Source organism: Chiloscyllium plagiosum, unplaced genomic scaffold (genome assembly GCF_037043375.1).
Source record: "Chiloscyllium plagiosum isolate Xiang-an unplaced genomic scaffold, Cpla_swu_hap1 HiC_scaffold_19, whole genome shotgun sequence".
Taxonomy (NCBI): domain Eukaryota; kingdom Metazoa; phylum Chordata; class Chondrichthyes; order Orectolobiformes; family Hemiscylliidae; genus Chiloscyllium; species Chiloscyllium plagiosum.
In genome coordinates this window covers 56097618-56120824 of record NW_028270157.1, presented here as the reverse complement: position 1 = coordinate 56120824, position 23207 = coordinate 56097618, and the positions used below count along the sequence as shown (strand labels likewise).

At 41.3% G+C, this 23207-nt stretch overlaps 1 protein-coding gene across 13 annotated transcripts in view; it reads left to right on the top strand.

The window, feature by feature from the left end:
* The window catches only part of cadps2 (Ca++-dependent secretion activator 2), a 718900-nt gene that overhangs the window by 242062 nt on the left and 453631 nt on the right, over positions 1–23207 (top strand). For all 13 annotated transcript variants that reach the window (XM_087997417.1, XM_087997409.1, XM_087997412.1 and 10 more), the window contains exon 3: positions 11076–11408. In XM_087997417.1, coding sequence (XP_087853543.1) covers positions 11076–11408 — 333 coding nt within the window. The remainder of the gene's footprint in view (positions 1–11075; positions 11409–23207) is intronic.

Here is a 23207-nt window from a genome sequence, read left to right as displayed (position 1 = left end):
ATTGCTAAGTAGCTGCTTGAGAACTATTAAGGGTATGTTATTACTAATGTGCTGCAATTGGTTGCTAACTAATTGAGACAGAGCAATGCCAGTTTGGTAATGCAGTATTCCTCCCGTACCTGTGGGGGATGTGTTCCTACTGCGGAAGCCCAAAACTGCGGATAGGTGCGAACCCATTCAGTTAAACAGGAAATTTACCTTCCTGACTGCCCCTGGTCCCTGGTTCCAGAAGGTTCCCTATAATATGTTCGGGCGGTGGTAAACTGCAGGTAACTGAAATCGTGGAAACCGGACCCATGGATACGAGGGTCATCCTGTACTTTGAAAATTGTGATGACAAGTACGTCTCCTCTTACTTTGGACATGTGTAAATTGGTATTTATGGTGATTATTTCCTTTATCAAGATAATGGGTCATTGACATTGCGGAATGAACTAGCATTTCCTCTTTGGCCATCCGTTCTGAAGGTGTGTTTGGTCACCTTGGCTGTGCATGTGCCTCCTTTTCTCTGACGTGCAGCTCAAACTGAGAATTCTACTGTACTAATCCAATGATCCTACACCCCCCCCACACTGTGGTACCACTCATGAGATTGAGAATGTTCAGAATTGCACTTTGTGGCAGTGACTTTGATCCAGGGCTAAGAAGAGTACATGTTAACTTGCTACTGCCTAGTAAATTTGACTTGTTACCTTCCTGAGAAGTGCGTTCTCACCAGATTTTAATTCCGGAAGATAATTGCCCATATTGAGCCTTTTAAACCAAAGTCCTTCAGTCGTTTAAAATCATGTTTCTGCAGGCTTTGACAGTCTAGTGGTTATTTGGCATTGATTCTTTTTCCTAATAGATGTCAGTTCCAGCTGACAGAGTCTAGGATTAGCTATTAATTAGCTCCCCCATTCTGTCCATCAAAATGTTTTTCTTTCCCCCAATTGACTGTGTGATGTTCAGCTATCTGCATTGTTTCAAGCCGTCTAATTATTGTGACTGATTATGTAAAACTTCATTTGGCATCCTGGTTCGAGTGCTTCCTTATCTCTGCATTTGAAAAGGCAACATGTGGATGGTGATGAGATCTGGGCTGATTTGATGTTTCCTTGAAAGGCAACAGCTGACAGATTGAGTTCAAGTAGCACTGCCACACAGCACTGAGGTCCAGATGTTGGTTATTTTTGTATTCAATCCAGGACGATTTAAGCTGTCGTCAAATAAATGATAAATAGAAGGTTTTATTTTTGCAGAGCGTGCAGGAAAAGCTATAAAGCAAACATTTCCATTCACCCATCGTATGTATTTCTAGTATTTTAAACATCTGCGCCCAATATTTACACAGTGTTTGGGTGAGGATATCTGGATAGACATTGTTGGGTTCAATGGAAACATGGTGTCATTGGAGACAGATCCGAGATCCGTGTTTGTGCGTACTATTGAATCTGTACAACTTGTGGAGCAGTATTGCAGGGTGGTTTATAGACAGTGATGGTTGTTTTTGTCATGACTCACTGGCTAGCAGGCTGGAAATCAAGTCCCACTGTTCCCACAGACGTCACCAAAGTTAATGATTTTAAAGAAAAATATGCCAAATTCGTCAGCCTTACCTGCAACCAAGGCCTTCTGGAGCAGTAGGAGCCATGGGGCAGGTCAAGTTGAAGAATTGCTTACCAGTGCACCATAAGACCCTAACTCTTTTGTTTTTTTAAGAAAAAAGGTATTAATGATATGGATAGAAGACCAATTATAGATAAACCTGTGCAGAGATGTTCTGAAACACATCTGGAGCAGGTGGGACTTGAACTCTCAGTTCTTCTTGGCTCAGAATAAGGAAAGGAATTCTGTTCCACAAGAGCTGAGGTTTAAGAACCCAACTCTTTTTTAATTGGACTCACTCTTAATGGTTGTTTTTGAGGGGTTTTCTAACTTGGAGTCCGTCCTCCCTTCAAACCGTTCTCTATCATTATTTTTCATCAACCTGTTCAGTCATGTTCTTACACATCTCTAGGACAACTGGTACTTGAACCCCAAACTCTAATTCGATATAAAGTTCACTGAGTGTCATTTATTCTCAATCAACTCTGAAGTTGTTCTGTTTGAAGGTCGAAGGGACCTGCATTGATAACTCTTTGCAGTGAGCAGCAAACCTTACTGTGTCCATTGGGTCCAATGGAAAGTAATTAAACTTCATATAAAAACTGAAGTTCTGCTAAATTGTCAAATCCTGTTCACGGTTGAACCCTCTATCAGAAATTGTCGAATCAATTTATGTGGGTCTTGTCATGACTAGGACTTGCGTTCATGTCTAATTTATTCCCTTAATCCAGAAAATTATAATATTATACTCCAGAGAAGGTGGTTCTTCAATCTGTCATACCTAGGCCTCTGTTTGAAAGAGCTATTCAATATTATTCCACTCCTAAAGTGCTGTAAATATTTCTGATCAAGCGTTACACCCATCTTCCGTGTAAATGTTGCTGTTCAATCTACTTCCACCCGAATTATGCTGATGCTTAGGCATTTGAATATAGATGTAGGGAGTTCTTGATTAGGCCGAAAAAGGAGCAGACAAATAACCTGAGAAACAAATAGTAAGCAATTGGAGATTGAGTTTATAGCAGGTTTGATTGAACAATAAATTAAAGCTAGAATACTCATTGTTTAAATTATCAAACCAACTTTATTATTAAGAATTATGGGTTTGTTTCCTGCTGTTTCAATAGTCAGTTTAGAAAACAAATCAGATTAACTGCCTACACTTAGGTTGCAACAGAATGATAGTGCCTGGCATATTTGGAAGCGATTCAAATAATAAAATCCTGCATTTAGTCTACAAGCACTCAGTTTAATAAGTGTTATATATGCAATATATGCAAAGCAAAAAGTAAATATTCCAATTAAATCTTGTTCCAATTTTCGGTTGGAACAAGATTTAATGCATCATTTCCATATTCTTGCAGTTGATGCATACATCCCAATGCTTGGACATGTCTGAATGTTAAACAATGCAACTATAGTTTATCCAAAGCATCACCCTTTTCCTAATATGACCATCAAATACCTTAATCCATTAGTGAGAAATGTTGCATACTGACAACATGAATGAGCAAGACGCCCTTTGATTGTGAGGCCAGTCAGCACTGATCAAGTTTCAACCTGACCTTCAGATTAAAGACCCTTCCTTTTTTGGCTTAGCATATTTTCATTTGATGTTTCAATCTTCCAGATCTCGACAAGGCTGTCAGATTCTGATGCTGTAGCAAATGGACTGACCTGTTGCAGAGCCAGCTTCTGTAATACCGTAACACTGCTTTTTAAAGTTGCATTGTCCATGTTTTCGAGCTTGTGTCAGTCAGTCCACTTTACAAACTACCTGTGGTCTTTGAAATGCCTTTCACATTGTTTCCGGTGTAATGCCCTGTATAAAACTAGACATTAATATTAATCTGCAAATACCTGATCTTGGATTTCTAAAGCAGGTCTGATTTCTATTTTGAACTCTTTCTTTCCTCACAGTAGTTTTCGAACTGTAATAGTCCAGAATTTATAATCACCTCTGCAATGTTACTGATCCATGCAATTGTACCAATGAATCACAAGAGTAATTGACATCTCTCTCAGGCAGGTGAAAGTAAGGACTGCAAATGCTGGAGGTTAGGGTCGAGAGTGTAATACAGGAAAAGCACAGCAAGTCAGGCAGCATTTGAGGAGCAGGAGAATTGACATTTTGGGCAAAAGATCTTCATCAGGAATGAGTCTGGGAGCCTTGGGGGTGGACGGAGGTGGAGCTGGTGGAAGCTAGCTGAGAGTGTGACAGGTGGATGGAGGTTGGGGGGGCATGATGGTGATAGGTCAGAGGGGAGGATGGCGCAGATAGTTGGGAAGGAAGATGGAAGGTAGAACAGGTCATGAGGGTGGTGCCAAGTTGGACAGTTGGATCTGGGATAAGGGGAAATGAGGAAACTGGTGAAATCCACATTGATGCCTTGGTGTTAGAAGTTCCGAGGTGAAAGATGAAGTGTTCTTCCTCCAGTTGTCGGATGGTTAGGGAGTGGCGATAGAGGAGGCCCAGGACCTGCATGTCCTTGACAGAGTGGGAGGGGGAATTGAAATATTCAGCCATGGGCCGTGGGGTTGGTTGGTGCAGGTGTCCTGGAGATGTTCTCTGAACCGCTGTGTGAGTAGGCGTCTTATCTCCCCAATGTAGAGGAGAATGCATCGGGAGCAACAGATTCAGTAAATGAGGCCCACGCGGATGCCCATGGCTACCCCTTTCATCTGGAGGAAGAGGGAGGATTCGAAGGAGAAATTGTTGAGGATGAGAACCAGTCCAGCCAAATGAATGAGAGTGTCAGCGGAAGGGTACTGGTGAGGATGTCAGAAAAGGAAAAAAATGGAGGGCTCAGACGCCCTGTCCTCCACCCTCGAACCCCATCCCCCCAACCACAACAAGGACAGAACCCCCCTGGTCCTCACATTCTACCCCACCAATCTCTGTATACATTGCATCATCCTCCGCCATTTCCACCGCCCACAAACAGACCCCACCACTAGAGGTCTATTTACCTCCCCACTCCTATCCGTTTTCCATAAAGACTGTTCCCTCTAATACTCCCTTGTCAGGTCCACACCCCCCACCAACCTACCCTTCCCTCCTGGCACCTTCCCCTGCCACCTCAGGAATTGCAAAACCTGCGCCCACACCTCCCCCCTCACCTCCATCCAAGGCCCCAAAGGAGCCTTCCACATCCATCAAAGTTTCACCTGCATTTCCACACCTATCATTTACTGAATCTGTTGCTCCCGAAGCAGTCTCCTCTACATTGGGGAGACAGGATACCTACTTGTAGAGCGGTTCAGAGAGTATCTCCGGGACACGCGCACCAACCAACCCCACCGTCCTGTGGCCGAACACTTCAACTCCCTCTCCCACCCTGTCAAGGGCATACAGACCTGGGCCTCCTCCATCGCCCGCCACCTGGAGGAAGAATGCCTCGTCTTATGCTTAGGGACTCTCCAACCCCATGGCATCAATGTGGATTTCACCAGTTTCCTCATTTCCCCTGCCCCCACCTTATCCCAGATCCAACCTTCCAACTCGGCAATGCCCTCATGACCTGTCCCACCTGTCTTTCATTCCCACCTATCTGCTCCACCCTCCCCTCTGACCTATCACAATTGTCCCCACCTCCATCCTTCTACTGCACTCTCAGTTACCTTACCCCAGCCCCACCACCCCTCCCTTTTATCTCTCCATCCACGAGATTCCCAGCCTCATTCCTGATGAAGGGCTTTTGCCCAAAATGTTGATTTTCCTGCTCCTCAGCCTGAGGAGCTCCAGCCTGACCTGCTGTGCTTTTCCAGCACCACATTCTTGGTGCTTTCTCAGGCAGCAAGCTTATATATGCCGTCCGTTTAATTATACATTACATATATCACAGCCAAAGCCAGTCTGGATTTAGTCTGGGAGTGATGGTCTCATCCATCTGTTGGAGTAACCAAGGGGGGAGCTTTGTGTTACTTTTTTTCCAAGAGGTCAAATGGTATTACATTCAAAGCATGCATTGATAGTAATGAACCATCTGTTCTATTAAGCCTCCAGCAGTCTGAAAATTCTGCTCTTGAGCTTATAGTTAATCACAGCCAATGGTGCTAGTAATCACTGGGATTTTTATCAAGGATCACCCACGGATTCTTGGAGATAAATGAATGTGGGCAGGACTAGGGTCATGACAAGTGGTGTCTCCATTGACGGTGTTGGGGCTTTGGATACCAGGGCAGAGTGTGCTCTCTTGGGTGCTTGAAACCCTTCCCCCAATGTCCTTGGGGATGCTAGGTTCCTTAATTAGGCATGGATTATCCGGGGATAAGGACCCCTCTGGAAGGCACCTCGCAAAATTCCCGACTCGAATTTGATCAGTGTAGAATTTCCAACCCTCTTCCTATTGTTTGATCAGATGTTCCATCTTCATCCTCCCAAATCTGCCAGGATGGAGTCATTAAATTCCAAACATACTTGTGGTTAAAACGAAAGTTAGCATTGCGAGGCATCCTGATATGTAAAGAATTTCCTGCAGGACCACAATGACTAAAGTTGAAACTCTGATGCTTTTCTTTGGAATAGTGTCATGTGAAATTTAATATTCACCTGAACCGGTAGACGAGTGCTGGTTTGAACATCATGTGAAAGCGCCTTTGACAATGCAGAACTTCTTCAAAACAACACTCGAGTGACTGGGTGGATTTTTGGTGCTTCACCCATGGAGTGATCAAAGAGATGTATAACATGGAAACAAACTCTTCAGCCCAGCTCTCCCATGCCAACCAGCTATCCTAAACTAATCTAGTCCTATTTGCCAGCATTTGGTCCATATCCCTCTAAACCTTTCCTAAACATATTCCAATCCAAATGCCTTTTAAATGTTATAATTGTACCAGGTCATTCTGTGGCAGCTCATTCCATACACACACCAACTTCTGTGTGAAAATGTTGCCCCTTAGGCCCCTTTTAAATCTTTCCCCTCTCACCCGAAACCTTTGCCGTTTAGTTCTGGACTCCCCCATCCAAGGAAAATACCTTGTCTATTTACCCTATCCATGCCTCTGCCTTGAAACAAGAACCTTACTGTTGTTTTCAAAGTGTCAATATTTTTAATCAACTTGTTCAGAGATGCTACTATATATCTCTAGAGCAGATGGAACCTGAGTCTTTTGGCCCAGAGTTGGGTACATGACTGCTGCCCTCAAGGACCTTTTCCTTAGAGAGAAATTGTAGCATGATGTTCAAAATGCAGAATTGTTTGCAATAGAAGCATCCCTTTGTATCTGTCTGAGAATCTCCATCTTACTTTGTACATGGCTCATGTACCTGTGACTGTAGCTGGAACAATATTGTGCTTGTCGGGCTCAGGCACAGTCCTGGGCATCTGTCACTGACGTGTTGCCAGAGAAATGGCATGTGCCAGGAAGCAGCCAACCATGGACCCTGAACCACATTTCAGCTACCCCATTGGAACCAGGAGCAGCAGGGTCGCTGGAATGAAACATTAGTGCAAAGACAAGTGCTCCGAATTGTGGTGAAATAATACTTTACAAATGATCTTGTGCGTTATTAAGTAAATACTGTCTGCAGTCTGAAGGGAAAAGAATTGCCTTTTAACAGGCTGACAGTGTTCAGTTTTGTCTTTAGAATTGGACAATGGCCTTTATCATCTCTGCGTGACTCCTTGCGTTTAAACTGATGAATATTTACTGGATTAAAAGAGCACACCTTAAGAAACAACAAAGGAGGATTAAATAATGAGTAATTGTTCCATATGTCCCAATTTTATCTAACAATACCCTGTGAAAATGTCATATAATCATGAGTAATTTGCAACAAGTCTGCACAGATTCTGAAACAATTGGTGCTGATCTAGAGTTATGTTTCACAAATTCAAATGCTTATCCTTTACACTAAAATTTCATTTTATTGGCTTTCATTTTAGGAAATAAATTTCATTAACTTAATAATATTTGAATTTATTTAAAACCTAGAATTCAACATGTCCTGAGTATTTCCCATATCAAATAACTTGGAAGTGCATTAATTTAATAAAAGGAGTAGTTTTCACATAGTCGCTTGCTAGTGATATTACAGTTGTTAGTTCTCTGTTCAATCTATTCATTTGGATTTCTTAAATGTAAGGAATGGCTCAATTGGCTGGAAGTTGGTTTGCGATACAGAATGATACCAACAGCGTGTGTTCATTTCCATTTCCATTATCAGTGTGGCAGGTAACTATTAAGGACCCTCCATCTTCCCTCACCTGATGCATGGTGATCCTCAGGTTAAATCATTGCCAGTCATCTCTCTGTAATGAGTGAGCAGCCCTATTGTCCGTTAGAACTATAGTGGCTTTATTAGACACTCAATGTCTTGGAGGTTAATGTATATTTTGAAAAACACTATGCAGTTTCCATTGATGTTGAGAATGCTTCCTTACTGATATCATATTTTGTCACATTTGTGTTTCCTTGTGTTTTGTCATTGTTCATTTTACTTTCCTCTGCCAACACCTATGATAAAATCAACTATGTAAACATTGACACTGTAAGTCAATCTTTCTGCATTGGTGGTGCTGTAGTACCTCAGCTTTACATCTTACATAATACTTGTATACAGTAGAATCTCAATTATCCGAACGAGATGGGCGGGGATTTTTGTTTGGATAATTGATTGTGCAGATAACAGGAAACAAGTGGTAATTTATAAGTGCCGGTTATGGAACATTTCTCAGTTATCCGGCAACATAGTCATTTAACTGATAACTGAATGCTGAGTTGCCTAATGCCATTTTTACAGGACCTTGAGATCTTGATTGGATAATCTGTAATTCGGATAATCGATGTCCGGATAATCAAGGTTTTATTGTAATAGGAAAACACCTGTACTCCAACAAACGCTACTTCTCACGGTGTTGTAAATTTTAACCATTTAACTATGAAGCCTGTAAAATTAGCAGTATTTGTTAACTGGCGATCACTTTTAGAATAAGGATTGAATAATCCTTGCATTGTGTAGTCTGTTTTTAATCTCACTTCATTGAATACTGCGCTATTTTCACTAATGGCAATCCCAGAATCATACAATTCCTACATTATGGAAGCAGGCCGTTTGGCCCATCAAGTCCACATTGAGCCTCCAAAGTGCATCCCACCAAGACCTACCGCCCCTATCCTTACCTTGTACCTCTGCATTTCCCAAGGCTAACACACCTAACCTACATATCCCTGTACATTATGAATAATTTAGCATAGCTAATCCACCTTACCTGCAGTATTTGGACTGTGGAAGGAAACCGGAGCGCGCAGAGGCAACCCATGCAGACATGGGGAGAACATGCAAAGTCCACTCAGATGGTCGCCCGAAGGCAGAATCGAAACTGGGTCCCTGGTGCTGTGAGGCAGCAGCGCTAACCATTGAGTCATCATGCCACCCAAAAATAGTCTTCAAGCAAAAGGCAAAAAGAAAATCATGAAATGGTAAACAGTGGAAAAGGTAGAATTTCTATCAATATGCACGAAGAGAAATAACCAATTTATGTTTTAAAGACATAATTGGAACTGGAAGAGAAGAAAATAGTATGGAGCACAGAAAAGGGTGAAATCTCCCATTGTGATTGGAATTTGAAAAAACTTTGCATCTTTTTCCTTGTATGGACTATTACTTTAGTTTTCAGTTTGTATTGTGGGTTTGATTATAGTACTATGCCCATAAATATATGCCAACACTCTGACTTAGGCGGAATTTAAGGATTCTTAGCAAGCTTTTGGCAATCTGTCCAGAATAACAAACAGAGCAACCTTTCTGATTCCTTTGCAGCTACATGGGATTCTACTCCTGCAGAATCAAGGGAGTGATCAACTCTCTCAAATTAAATTTCATGTGGCGTAACTTTAAACTCACCACCTACCTCAGGGAAGGGTTGAGGCAATAAAATGTAGGTGCATTTAAGAGGAAATAAGCCAGGCGCATGAGGAAGTAGTTAATATGTTGATAGCCTCTTGCACTTGACATCATTCTCTCTCCACCCTTCAGGCTCTCTGCCTGTATTCCTGATGAAGGGCTTTTGCCCGAAACGTCAATTTTACTGATCCTCGGATGCTGCCTGAACTGCTGTGCTCTTCCAACACCACTAATCCAGAATCATTCTGATGTGGGCCATAATCACCAATTTTGCAATATGGCTGTACCTATGTTGTTAATTTCTGTGAACAAATGAATGAATAACTATATTGTAACACATTTACAGGAGAAATTATTATTATCTGGTTCCTTAAAAAGAACAATCATAAAGGGTTGCATGCATGACTATAAATTAGAAATTCACTCACCGCTGCAGAGCTAATGTGACATGTTCATGTATCTTGGTGGCTAGTTGTCTGCCTGTTTGTCCATTGTAGTATTTGTTACAGTTCTTGCAAGGTATTTTGTAAATGACATTAGTTTTGCTTGTTGTCTGTATAGGGTATTTTAAATTCATGAGCTGCTCTATCAGTGTGTTGATGGGTTTGTGGACTACCATGATACCAAGGGATCTGAGTAGTCTGGCAGTCATTTCTGAGATGTCTTTGATGTAGGGGAGAGTGGCTAAGGTGTCTGGATGAGTTTTGTCTGCTTGTTTGGGTTTGTTGCTGAGAAATCGGTGGACTGTGTTCATTGGGTACCCATTCTTTTTGAATACACTGTATAGGTGGTTTTCCTCACTCTTTATAGTTCTCTGTGCTGCAGTGTGTGGTGGCTCATTGAAATAATGTTCTACTACAGCTTTGTTTGTGGATGTTGGAATGATTGCTTCTGCAGATCAGTATTTGGTCCATATGTGGTGGTTTCTAGCACACACTGGTTGGAAGATCCCCATTGACTGTTCGCTCTACTGCAACATCTAGGAATGGTAGTTTGTTGTTGTTTTCCTCCTCCTTAGTGAATTTTAGCGGTGTAAGTGGCATTGGCTGGGCCAGTTTTTATTGCCCATTCCTAATTGCTGAGATGTCAGTAGAGAGACAACCATATTTCATTGGGTCTACAGTCACATGTGGCCAAAACAGGTAGGGATGGCATACTTATTTCTCAAAGGGCATTAATGAACCAGATGGGTTTTTACAACAATCAACTGTGATTACATACTTGTTGAAGTATTTCACTCCATATTTTTATTTTATTGCATTTACATTTCACCATTTGCCATGGAGGGACTTGAACTGTTCTTTTAATAGCTTCACTAAGGCGATTTTATTTGCATCATTCTATACAAGGTTTCTGGTTTTCTAAAAAATAGTTCTGTAGACCATTCCATCATTGATTGTTTTTACAATTGGAATACTTAAAGCTTCTTCTCAGTTTTTGAGTTCTGTATTGTTTTGAGGACTATTTTTAGACTGACAAAGGTCCGTAGCTAAAATGTTAGCCTGTTTTATTGCTCTTTACAAATGACAATGGAGGTGTTCTGCATTGCCAACATTTTCTGTGGCTGTCTGTGCTTTTTCTGCTAAGTTATGTACAGCTGAAATGTGATAATTTGCTTTTCTTTTCTCCAATCCAGAGTTTTCTCAAAAGTGATCGTGTGGCCAGGATGGTTCACAGCGGAGGGTGTTCTGCAAATGACTTTCGAGATGTCTTTAAAAAGAACATTGAAAAGCGAGTGCGCAGTTTGCCAGAGATCGATGGCCTCAGCAAGGAGACGGTGCTCAGTTCCTGGATGGCCAAGTTTGATGCTATTTACAGAGGCGAGGAAGATCTGCGCAGTAAGCCAACACGGATGGCCATGAGTGCAGTGTCAGAGCTCATTCTTAGCAAGGAGCAGTTGTATGAAATGTTCCAGCAGATCCTTGGGATTAAGAAAATTGAACATCAATTGCTTTACAATGCTTGCCAGGTAAGCTGCTGAGCCAGGTTTTCATATTGACCTTAAAAAGCATGGCAGTAGCATCATTTTATAGTGATGTAGCCCAGGTTACACTGCTATATAATTTCTAATAGACTAATGTTACTCCTTTACAATGTACATAATGGATTTTAAAGTTCATTAAAGTTAAAATTGATGCCACTGTAATCTGATTGTATAATATTACTTCCAGGTTTGGTGAAAGTAAAGAAATGGCATGGAATTGAATTTTTATTTATAAGGCATCTTTCATGATCTCATGCCACTTTGGAAGGTCTCACAGTTACTAAAGGACTTTTGAAGCATAGTCACTATTGTTACACAGGTGCCTGTTTCTCCACAACTAGATCTCTCAAAATAAGCAATCAGTTAAATGGCTTCAGTGATGTTGCTTGAAGGTTAAGCATAGACTAGAGTACTTGGTGAGGCATTCAGCAGTTCCCTGATATTGTGCAATATGATCGTTTATGCACACCTGACCAGACAGAGAGCACTTTAGTTTATAATCTCACTCAATAAAAAGGACTTCGAATAGGAGGAACACTTCACCTTGCCATGTAATGAATCTGCCTGCTGCTAGAGTTGACTCTATCGGAGGTTGGACTGTGGAAGACTGGGAGGGCGGAGGCCAGCAGATTAGCTATGTTGGAACTCACTGCAAGAACCCCTTGAGTGTGCACATTGCCCTGGTTTAACAGGGAATATCAGTTGCTGTGGCACTCTTTGGAGGAGACTCCAGTGGATGGCATCATACAATGAGACTCTGATTGCGGTCAGGAGTTGTCTTTAAAATAATGCATTTGGATTTTCTTTTTTTGCAAAGTGAAGATTCCAAAGTCCAACAATAACCCACTATTCTGCCATTTCTGGGGGTTGAAGTAAGCGTGTAATAAAATGACATTGAATCTTGGAACTCCAGCTTTGGCGAAGGGTCAGGTCACAATACCCTGGAAGTCCTGTGTGATTTGTTTATTCCAAAGTGATTTTGTTGCCAGCAGTGAATCTCATAGCAATTTGTTCTGGTTGACAGGCTGCTGGAGATTGAACTGCATGATTTAAAGTTGAATACTCCTGGAGATTGAACTGCATGATTTAAAGTGGTATACTTCTGTATCATGTGAACATTCTGAACTCTGCCAAGTGTAAATCAGTCCCGGAACTGGCATTGTTATCACCTTTCGGACTGCGGGCAGTAATACAATGCCAAATTATGAGCAGTTCTTCTGCTGTGCTTTAGTTTCCATGATTTGGGCACTGGACTCGGGTTACCTGAAGTAATTTAAGCTGGGATCCTTTGGAGAGAAGTGATGCTACTTTTACTGATTCCAGGAGGAAAGACGAGCTGCTCATCAGTTTAGTGAGATAACTGGTGAAAGTCAGAAATGTGAATCCATCACTGATAGTCGTATAATAACCAATGTCAAGAGTGTGGTGCTGGAAAAGCACAGCAGGTCAGGCAGCATCTGAGGAGCAGGAGAATTGACATTTCAGGAATAAGATTCCTGATGAAGGGCTTACGCTTGAAACATTGATTCTCCTGCTCCTCTGATGCTGCCTGACCTGCCGTTCATTTCCAACGCCACACTCTCGACTCTGATCTCCAGCATCTGCAGTCCTCACTTTCTCCCAGTATAAAGACCAACGTTTGACTCATTCAGTGGAATACTTCAAGTTGGTGTTGTAAGGTTCCTGGGTACCCATATGTGCAGGAAGCTCTCTTAGTTGCAGCAACTTGAATTCCAGGTTTCTGAACTTGAACTGCAGCTGGTGTCATTGGTGTGTCTGGTTGAGAAACCCATGGATAGCATCTTTATAGATGTGACCCCATAATTTATGACTATGCAGCAGAGAAGGAATTGGTGACTGTAAGGGACTCGTGAATCGGCAGGCAGGTAGTACAGGAAACCCCTCTTCAGCCAGCATTCTGTTCTGAAAGTCGGTGGAAGTGTTGGCTCCTCAGGAGGGTACAGTTAGATCCATGTTTGTGGCCATTGTGACAATGCTGCCCCTTCCACAAGGTTATTTTGTTCTTATTTCTTTTCAAGAGAAGTGGTAAAGGCAGAGGTGTCGATAGTTCTGGAAGCGGCTACTTTAAACAATGGCAGGGGAGTGACTAGTTTGCCCAGTTCAGGTTTTATTTTCCAGTTTGGTTTGTTTTAGCAGACAGTCAGAAACTACTGGTAGCAGAGAAGTTGATACTGTTTTAAAAAAAAGGTTCCATGCTTCGATGTATGTTTTCTTGCCTGACTCTTCTCTTTGTAACCTCACCTGCCTGCAAGAACCTGAATTTGAATTTACCATTTGCCAAGGGGTGTGTTTTTGGGATGTTGAAGATATTGGAACAACTCCTTTGTTAGCGATTTTGAGTCTGTTGGGTTTCCAAATAGTTAAATTATTCTAAATTCTGTTTTCTTTTGTTGATGTTTCAACCATAGTGTGTAAATCAATTCAGTTTTGCTGGTTTGATGGGCTGTCTTGCTCCTGGAATATCCACTTTATGTCTGCCTTTTCAAATAAGAATAGGTTAGGTCTGGGCTACCTCTTTAAAGTGTTTTGTGGGGGTTTGGCTCTGTTTATAACACCATTCATGCCTTAACTGTCCTGGGGCCACAAATAATACTGGAAGAACAATGCTGATTTGAAAAAAAAACAAATTGCAAGGGGGTCAAAATAGATATTTCTGCAGAGAAAGATTAAATCTGAGCTGGGATGTTGCCTTCCTGTGCCAGAGACAAGAATGTCAATGAAGAACTCCAGAGGCCCCTTGAAAAGGGATAGCAGTTGTGTTTAATTTCAGGATCAGTGATTTAAGTCGAAAGAAGTATGCAGCCCTACAGTCAGAATTTAAGGACCTGCATCGGAAATTAGCAAAACAGGATTGCAAAATTAGTAATCTCCAAATTTCTCCCAGTGCCCCACACACAAGTCAGAACAGATATAAGGTAGAGCAGCTGAATTTGTGTTAGAAGGGAGGGCTTTAGATTTTTGAGACATTGGGATCAGCTGCGTGGCAGGTGGCATTGCTACAGCCATGATTAATTGCACCTAAACGACAACTGGACCAATTGCCTTGTGAGGTGATCTGATGTGATGGTGCTTGGGGGAGGGTTCTAACTAACTTGGCAGGAAAGTGGGAACCACAATGTCATACCAGATCAAAATACAAAGAATGCTGAGAAATACAGTTACTTCAAGAAGAGGAAATAGTAAGGTGTTGGGTCAGTTCAGTGTGAGAGGAAAAGTAAAACATTCTAAGTTAGAGTTCCAGTTAGTGCATGTGAATGCTGTAAATAAGACTTGCCAACACAGCTTGGGGAAATGGCTCAGACAAGGTAAAAACTAGGGTTTAAATATTCCTGAATGCAAGATATTCAGGAAAGATAGAAAAGAAAGGAAAGGAAGAGTGTTGGCAATATTGTGTGGGAGAACATTACATGACTACAGCTAAGGCACAAAAAAGAAGCACACTTGCCTTTCTCAGTGTACTCTATATATGACATCAATTAGTGGACAAGATTAAGGGTAACAAATTTACAAGGATTTGCAGAGAAGTGCATGAATTAGAAGGTGGCTATGAAGGGGTACTTGAATTATTTGGATATTGACTGAGGGAGTCATGGTGTAAAGGGCAGAGAGGGGCAACAGTTCAGGATGATGCTGCCTATCCAATGAGCAAGGAGACTGTGCTGAATCTGACTGTTGGGAATAAGTTGGGGCAAGTAGGTTATTTGTCACATTCATTAGGACACATTCATTATATATCATAAGGTCAGGGTTAACAATGGGAAAGGACAAGGGGAATCCAGAATTAGAATAATTAACTGGTGTAAACCAATGGAGTAAGAATGGATCTGAGAGTGATAAATTGGATTCAAAGGTTAGGCATTGAAACTGAACTGAACAATAGACTGCCTTTGTTGAGAATCTGATTCAGTATGTAGATGTACCTACTAGAGAAGGTGCAAAACTTGACCGACTCTTGGGAAATGAGACAGGACAGGTGACTGAGGTGTCAGTGGGGGAGCACTTTGCGGCCAGCGACCATAATTCTATTCGTTTTAAAATAGTGATGGAAAAGGATAGACCAGGTCAAAAAGTTGAAGTTCTAAATTGGAGAAAGACTAATTTTGATGGTATTAGGCAAGAACTTTTGAAAGCTGATTGGAGGCAGATGTTCGCAGGTAAAGGGATGGCTGGAAAATGGGAAGCCTTCAGAAATGAGATAACAAGAATCCAGAGAAAGTACATTCCTGTCAGGGTGAAAGGGAAGGCTGGTAGGTATAGGGAATGCTGGTTGACTAAAGAAATTGAGAGTTTGGTTAAGAAAAAGAAGGAAGCATATGTCAGGTATAGACAGGATAGATCGAGTGAATCCTTAGAAAAGTGTTAAGAAAGTAGGCGTATACTTAAGAGGGAAATTAGGAGGGCAAAAGGAGGACATGAGATAGCTTTGGCAAATAGAATTAAGGAGAATCCAAAGTGTTTTTACAAATATATTAAGGACAAAAGGGTAACTAGGGAGAAAATATGGCCCCTCAAAGATCAGCAAGGCGGCCTTTGTGTGGAGCCACAGAAAATGGGGGAGATACTAAATGAATATTTTGCATCAGTATTTACTGTGGAAAAGGATATGGAAGATATAGACTGTAGGGAAATAGATGGTGACATCTTGCAAAATGTCCAGATTACAGAGGAGGAAGTGCTGGATGTCTTGAAACGGTTAAAAGTGGATAAATCCCCAGGACCTGATCAGGTGTACCCGAGAACTCTGTGAAGCTAGAGAAGTGATTGCTGGGCCTCTTGCTGAGATATTTGTATCATCGATAGTCACAGGTGAGATGCCAGAAGACTGGAGGTTGGCAAACGTGGTGTCACTGTTTAAGAAGGGCAGTAAAGACAAGCCAGGGAACTATAGACCAATGAGGCTGACCTCGGTGGTGGGCAAGTTGTTGGAGGGAATCCTGAGGGACAGGATGTACATGTATTTGGAAAGGCAAGGACTGATTCGGGATAGTCAACATGGCTTTGTGCATGGGAAATCATGTCTCACAAACTTGATTGAGTTTTTTTGAAGAAGTTACAAAGAAGATTGATGAGGGCAGAGCAGTAGATGTGATCTGTATGGACTTCAGTAAGGCATTCGACAAGGTTCCCCATGGGAGACTGATTAGCAAGGTTAGGTCTCATGGAATACAGGGAGAACTAGCCATTTGGATACAGAACTGGCTCAAAGGTAGAAGACAAAGGGTGGTGGTGGAGGGTTGTTTTTCAGACTGGAGGCCTGTGACCAGTGGAGTGCCACAAGGATCGGTGCTGGGCCCTCTACTTTTTGTCATTTATATTAATGATTTGGATGCGAGCATAAGAGGTACAGTTAGTAAGTTTACAGATAACACCAAAATTGGAGGTTTAGTGGACAGCAAAGAAGGTTACCTCAGATTACAACAGGATCTGGACCAGATGGGCCAATGGGCTGAGAAGTGGCAGATGGAGTTTAACTCAGATAAATGCGAGGTGCTGCATTTGGGAAAGCAAATCTTAGCAGGACTTCTACACTTAATGGTAAGGTTCTAGGGAGTGTTGCTGAACAAAGAGATCTTGGAGTGCAGGTTCATAGCTCCTTGAAAATGGAGTCGCAGGTAGGTAGGATAGTGAAGAAGGCGTTTGGTATGCTTTCCTTTATTGGTCAGAGTATTGAGTACAGGAGTTGCGAGGTCATGTTGCGGCTGTACAGGACATTAGTTAAGCCACTGTTGGAATATTGCGTGCAGTTCTGGTCTCTTTCCTATTGGAAAGGTGTTGTGAAATTTGAAAGGTTCAGAAGAGATTTACAAGGATGTTTCCAGGGTTGGAGGATCTTAGCTACAGGGAGAGGCTGAACAGGCTGGGACTGTTTTTCCTGGAGCGTCGGAGGCTGAGGGGTGACCTAATAGAGGTTTACAAAATTATGAGGGGCATGGATAGGGTAAATAGGCAAAGCCTTTTCCCTGGGGTCGGGGAGTCCAGAACTAGAGGACATAGGTTTAGGGTGAGAGGGAAAATATATAAAAGAGACCTAAGGGGCAACTTTTTCACGCAGAGGGTGGTACCTGTATAGAATGAACTGCCAGAGGAAGTGGTGTAGGCTGGTACAATTGCAACATTTAAGAGGAATTTGGATGGGTATATGAATAGGAAGGGTTTGGAGGGATATGGGCCGGGTGCTGGCAGGTGGGACTAGATTGGGTTGGGATATCTGGTCAGCATGGACGGGTTGGACCGAAGGGTCTGTTTCCATGCTGTACATTTCTAAGAGAGTTCAAGTACAATCCAGGGACCCTGCAGGGGAAAAACAGGGTAAATAAATCCAGAGCTCCCTGGATGACAAAATAGAAGTTTAGGTGAAGCCGAAGAAGTGTGCTTATGGCAACACCATGTGAAGAATAGAATTTCGGATGAGACTGAATATTAAAGGTTCAAAGGAGAATTGGAAAAGCTAGTAAGTGAATCATAGAGAAAGCATAGGAATAGATTCACTGCTGGCATGAAAGGGAATCCAAAGTCTTCTTTATGAAATGTAAAGGGATGAAAGAGGAGGAGTGGTGCCAATTAAGGATAAAAAAGGGCTTTATGCATTTAAGCAACGTGCATAGCTGAAGCATCCAGTGAATAATTTGCATCAGTCTTTCCTAAGGAACAAAATACTGTCCAAATCATGGAGAACGAAGAGAAAAAAGTATTAGTTAAGATGTTGGTACTTAAAGCTGCAAAGGCCCAGGGATAGGTGAAATGCATCCATGGCTGCTAATGGAAGTAAAAGTGGAAATTGTAGCTTCACAAGTCATAATTTCTCATCTTCCTTAGATGGAGTGGTAGTGTTAGGGACTGCAGAATTGAAAATGTGATACCTTTGGTCAAAAACAGTTTAAAAATAAGCCCAACACTTAGTTTAATTTCAGTGTTAGCTAGTTAGCTTAATTTCAATGCTGAGGAAGTTATTAGAACTGATATTTCAAGACAAAGTTAAGAGTGGCTTGAGGGAATCCAATTTAGTTCAGGAAAGCCAGCATGGATTTGTTAAGGTCAGGTCAACTAACTTGAGTTTTTTTGCTGAGATGACAGATAGGGTCAATGAGAGAATGACTGATGATGTGATGTCCAAGCACTTTCAAAAGTGATTTGATAAACTGCTGTGGAATGAACTTATAGCCAGGTTAGAGCTGGTGGATTAGCAGTAGTAACATAAAAATGAAATTGCTTGAGTGATAAGAAACAAAGTGCAATGGTGATATGATTATTTTTCAGACTGGAGGAAGGTACATAATGGAGTACCAATGTTCAGACTTCTCTGCTTCCTAATGTATGTTAATAACTACGAGTTTTGTTCATTACACAATTTCGAAATTTGCAAGCATTCATAAACTTAAACATATTGGCTGTTGTGGACCAAAAAAAGGATCTAACCTCTTCAGAAATCTCCATTGTCTTTTGCCAATTCAGTTCACTTCAAACGATATCAAGAACTGGCTGAAACGCTGGATACTGCAAATACTTTATTTCTGTACAATATTCCAACAATAGAACTGAAGACATATGCCCCAGAACTTGCTGTGCTCATGGACAAATTGTTTCAGTACAGCTAAAATACTGGCTTCTACCCTACAATGCACATGCTTTGCAACAACCTGTTCACTGACACTCAATTTGGGTTTTGATTGTGCCACTCAGCTTCTGAACTCATGAGAGCTTTGGCTTCAAAGAAGGGAACAATAGCTAAAATAACCGATTTTGAGCAATGAGGTACTGGTGACTTCTCTTGATATTAAGACTCTTTTCATTAAGGAGTCCCAGCTAAACTAGATTCAGTGGGAATCAGGGGAAAACGTTTGAATTGGGATTGTACCTACCACGAAGGAAGATGGTTGTGGTTGTTGGAGGTCAGTCATCTCAGCTTGAGAACATCTCAGAGTCATCCCCTAGATCCAACCATCTTCAGCTGCTACAACAATCATCTTCCCTCCATCATAAGGTCAGAAAACGGGATGTTGACTGTTGATTTCACAATATTCGGCAGTTTTTGTGACTCCTCAAATACTGACGCAACCTGTGTTCAACTATAGCAAAGCCTGAACAATATACTCTGACAAGTGGCAAGTAACATGCATGCAGCACAGTGCCAGGCAATGACCATCTCCAACAAGAGAATCTAACTATCGCTTCTTGACATTCAGTGGCATCACCATCACAGAAACTTCCACTGTCAGCTTCCTGGAGGTTGTCATTGTTAGAAACTGATCTGGACTTGTCATATAAATGCAGTAACTAAAAGTGCAGGCCGGAGCTAGGAAGCTTGGAATGAATAATCAAGTTACTAGTCAGGAGTGAGATAGAATACTAGGCGAAAGTGAGGACTACAGATGCTGGAGGTTAGAGTCAAGAGTGTGGTGTTGGAAAAGCACAGCAGGTCAAGCAGCATCTGAGGACCAGGAGAATCAAGGTTTCAGGCAAAAACCCTTTTTCCTGATGAAGGGCTTTTGCCTAAAATATTGACTTTCCTGCTCCTTGGTTGCTGCCTGACCTGGTGTGCTTTTCCAGCACCACCTCTCAACTAAACTGGAATACTTCCTACTTCCCTTAAATGAGTTCAGTTCCAACAATACTCAAGTAGCTTGATACCATTCAAAACAGGCTGCTTGATGGGAACCACATTCACAAACATTCACTCACTTCATCACCGAAGCTCATACTGCTGCTATTGAGAAATCTCCAAAATTTGCTACAAAAATGCACCAAGGCTTCTCGCACAGCCCCTTCCAAACCAGCAATCAGTGTCATCTAGAAAAAGAATGACATTGATATATGGGAACACCATTTTCCGCCAATCTCTCACCAAACCATACACCCTCCTGACATGGAAGTATGTTGTCATTCCTTCAGTGTTGCTGGGTCAAAATCCTGGGACACCTGCTCTTAATGGCACCCTGGATCTTCCTACAACACACAGACTGCTGTGGTTCAAAAAGGCAACTCAATACCACCTCTCAAGGGCAATTTGAGATGGGCTCTAAATGCAGTCCCAGCCAGCAAAGCCTGCATTCCAGGAATGAATAAAGAGAAAAGATTGATTGATGGAATGAACAAAGTAGTAGCCGGTGAAATATAATGCTGTGAAGTGAGTAATTTTGGTAAAATTAATGCAGAGAAGATAAACTTAAGGGTTAAAATCTAAAAGGGATGTAGGAGCAGAGATACCAATTTATGTACAAATCACTGAAGGTGGAAGTTAATTTGAGAGACCCATTAAAGCATATGGCATCCTGGACTTCTTCAATAGTGGCATAGGAGCAAAAGCAACAAAGTTATTTTAAATCTGATGTATCGTGCCCAGTTCTGGATATCGCGCTATATGAAGGATGTGAAGGTATCAATGAGGGTTTTACAAGAATGTTTCCAAGAACGAGGAAGCTCAGTAATGTCAAATGATTGGCAAACTTAAGTTTGCTCTCCTTGGACAAGAAAGAGTTGAGAGAATTTGAATGAGTTACTGACAATCATGAGGAACCTGGACAGAATAGACAGAATACATGCGGTAAACTAATCCCAATGATGGAAGGATTAAGAATCAGGACAAAAATGTCAGGTAATTGCTGAAAGAAGAAATGGCGACATGAGGGAAAAGCTTTTCAGGCAGTGAGTGGTTAAGATTTAGAATATGCTTTCCGAGTGTGTGATGGAGGTAAGTTCAGTTGAGGAATTCAAAAAGGAATTGGATCACTATCTATAAGGAAGCATTTGCAGGCCTTGGGGGGTAATGAGACAAGCAGGAGAGTGGTACTTGATCAGTTGCTTTTTTAGATGGCCACCATAGTTATGGAAGGCCAGATAGCTGCCTCCCATGCTGTAACCCTTCTACGATTCCAAAGTATCAATTATGTTCCTTGGACGCATTTTCATCCCAACAACACTGATGAGTGAACTTTGGAAATTACATAGCCCCAGGCCATAATTTTCAATAATAGTAATTATAATTCTCAGCTGCTGAATTACCACATTGCTTCACATTTTTTTTTAGATTAGATTCCCTACAGTGTGGAAACAGGCCCTTCGGCCCAACAAGTCCACACCGACCCTCCGAAGAGCAACCCACCCAGACCCATTCCCCTCTGACTAATGCACCTAACACTATGGGCAATTTAGCATGGCCAATTCACCTGACCTGCACATCTTTCGATCGACTGTGGGAAGAAACCCACGCAGATACGGGGAGAATGTGCAAACTCCATACAGACAGTTGCCCGAGGTGGGATTTGAACCCGGGTCTCTGGCGCTGAACCACCATGCTGCCCTAATGTCTGCTTTGTAACCAGAATGTGCAAATTTCTGAATTATTAGCTTTTTAAAATGTTCCTTGTTGAATTCCAGCCTGCCCATTTTCAGTCCCCTGCTCTTTACTTGACTTTCCCAGCAGCTATAAAATAAATATTCACCTCGACACTTAGCTGTAGGCACCATGTGTAAGGTGCAGTGAAATTCACATCAATATAATGTACTAGAGTGCTATAGTATGAGTCATGTCATCTTTCTTTTGAGTTATCACACTCTGGTTTTAAAATTCTATGACAGCATTTAGAGAAATGTGTCAACTTTCCCCATATCCTGATTAATTTCATCAATAAGATCGAACAAAAAGACAGATTAATTCCTTATTCATCATCTCAAGATACTATATGGAATCTTGTTGTGTGAATACTGACTCATGTTTGCATGATATAACTCAATGTTATTGTTTCAGAAAACATCACTAAACCATGCAGTGTTATCTGCTTCATGTGACAACTATTACAGAGACTATGGAATTTCTTACAATAAATTAGATTATTTCAACAGTAAGAACGGAATTAGAATAGATAGCAATTTTATTCCATTGATTGAAGAGGACAAATGTTTTTCTTCTGCAGTGTAATTTCTATGATTGCTTGGGGTTTAAATTTTTCAAGTTATTGCTTATGACTTTCCTCCCTTGCTTTCTCTGTCAAAGTATTATGAATTGAACATTAAGTAGCAACTTTGCTGATGCGCTATCTATGTAATGCTTTAATGAATGAATGCTTACTTAAGCTTTTCTCACCTTTCTGTATGAATTTATTGATTGCAGCTTATTGTCTCACTAATTAAAATAGTTTCTGTTTCATTATCTACAGGCAAACAGGTTAATTTATCTCAATTAAATTTTCATCTTGGAAATCTTGTTTCTAAGTAAGGATCCCAAATGACGTGATCCTCCGAGACATTTTTAATATCAACTTGGAAGATAAATAAATTGCCACCTATGTTGTGGAAATACCTCATTTGGCAGTGCCTGAACATCCAGTCAATATGTTGAGAATTCAATACTTTTCAGTGAAGAGATTTCAATGAGAACAATTTGCATTTATGTGGTATAAGTCACTGGAGCTTCATAGTTTGGGATCTGGTCTAGGTGAGAATTATATAGTGAGTTGGATTAAGGCACAGTCACAGAAAATAAGAATTTAAGGAGCATTTTCAAGGTGGATTGGGTACAGCAACGTAAAGAAGTTTCTACTGAGAATAGACAGTGAGGAACACAAGTTGGTCAGAAATAGAAGAGTAGAGATTTTAAAAATACAAATTGTATGATTAAAGACTTAGACTGTAAAGAGTTTTATTATTGATGACTTTGCATTTGATACACTGAGAGGCAAAGAGTATTAAAACAGTACAGACAAGGGCAGTGTGAGTGAGATTTAACACTGGTCAGTATGCAAACATAAGCATTTTAGCTGAATTAGA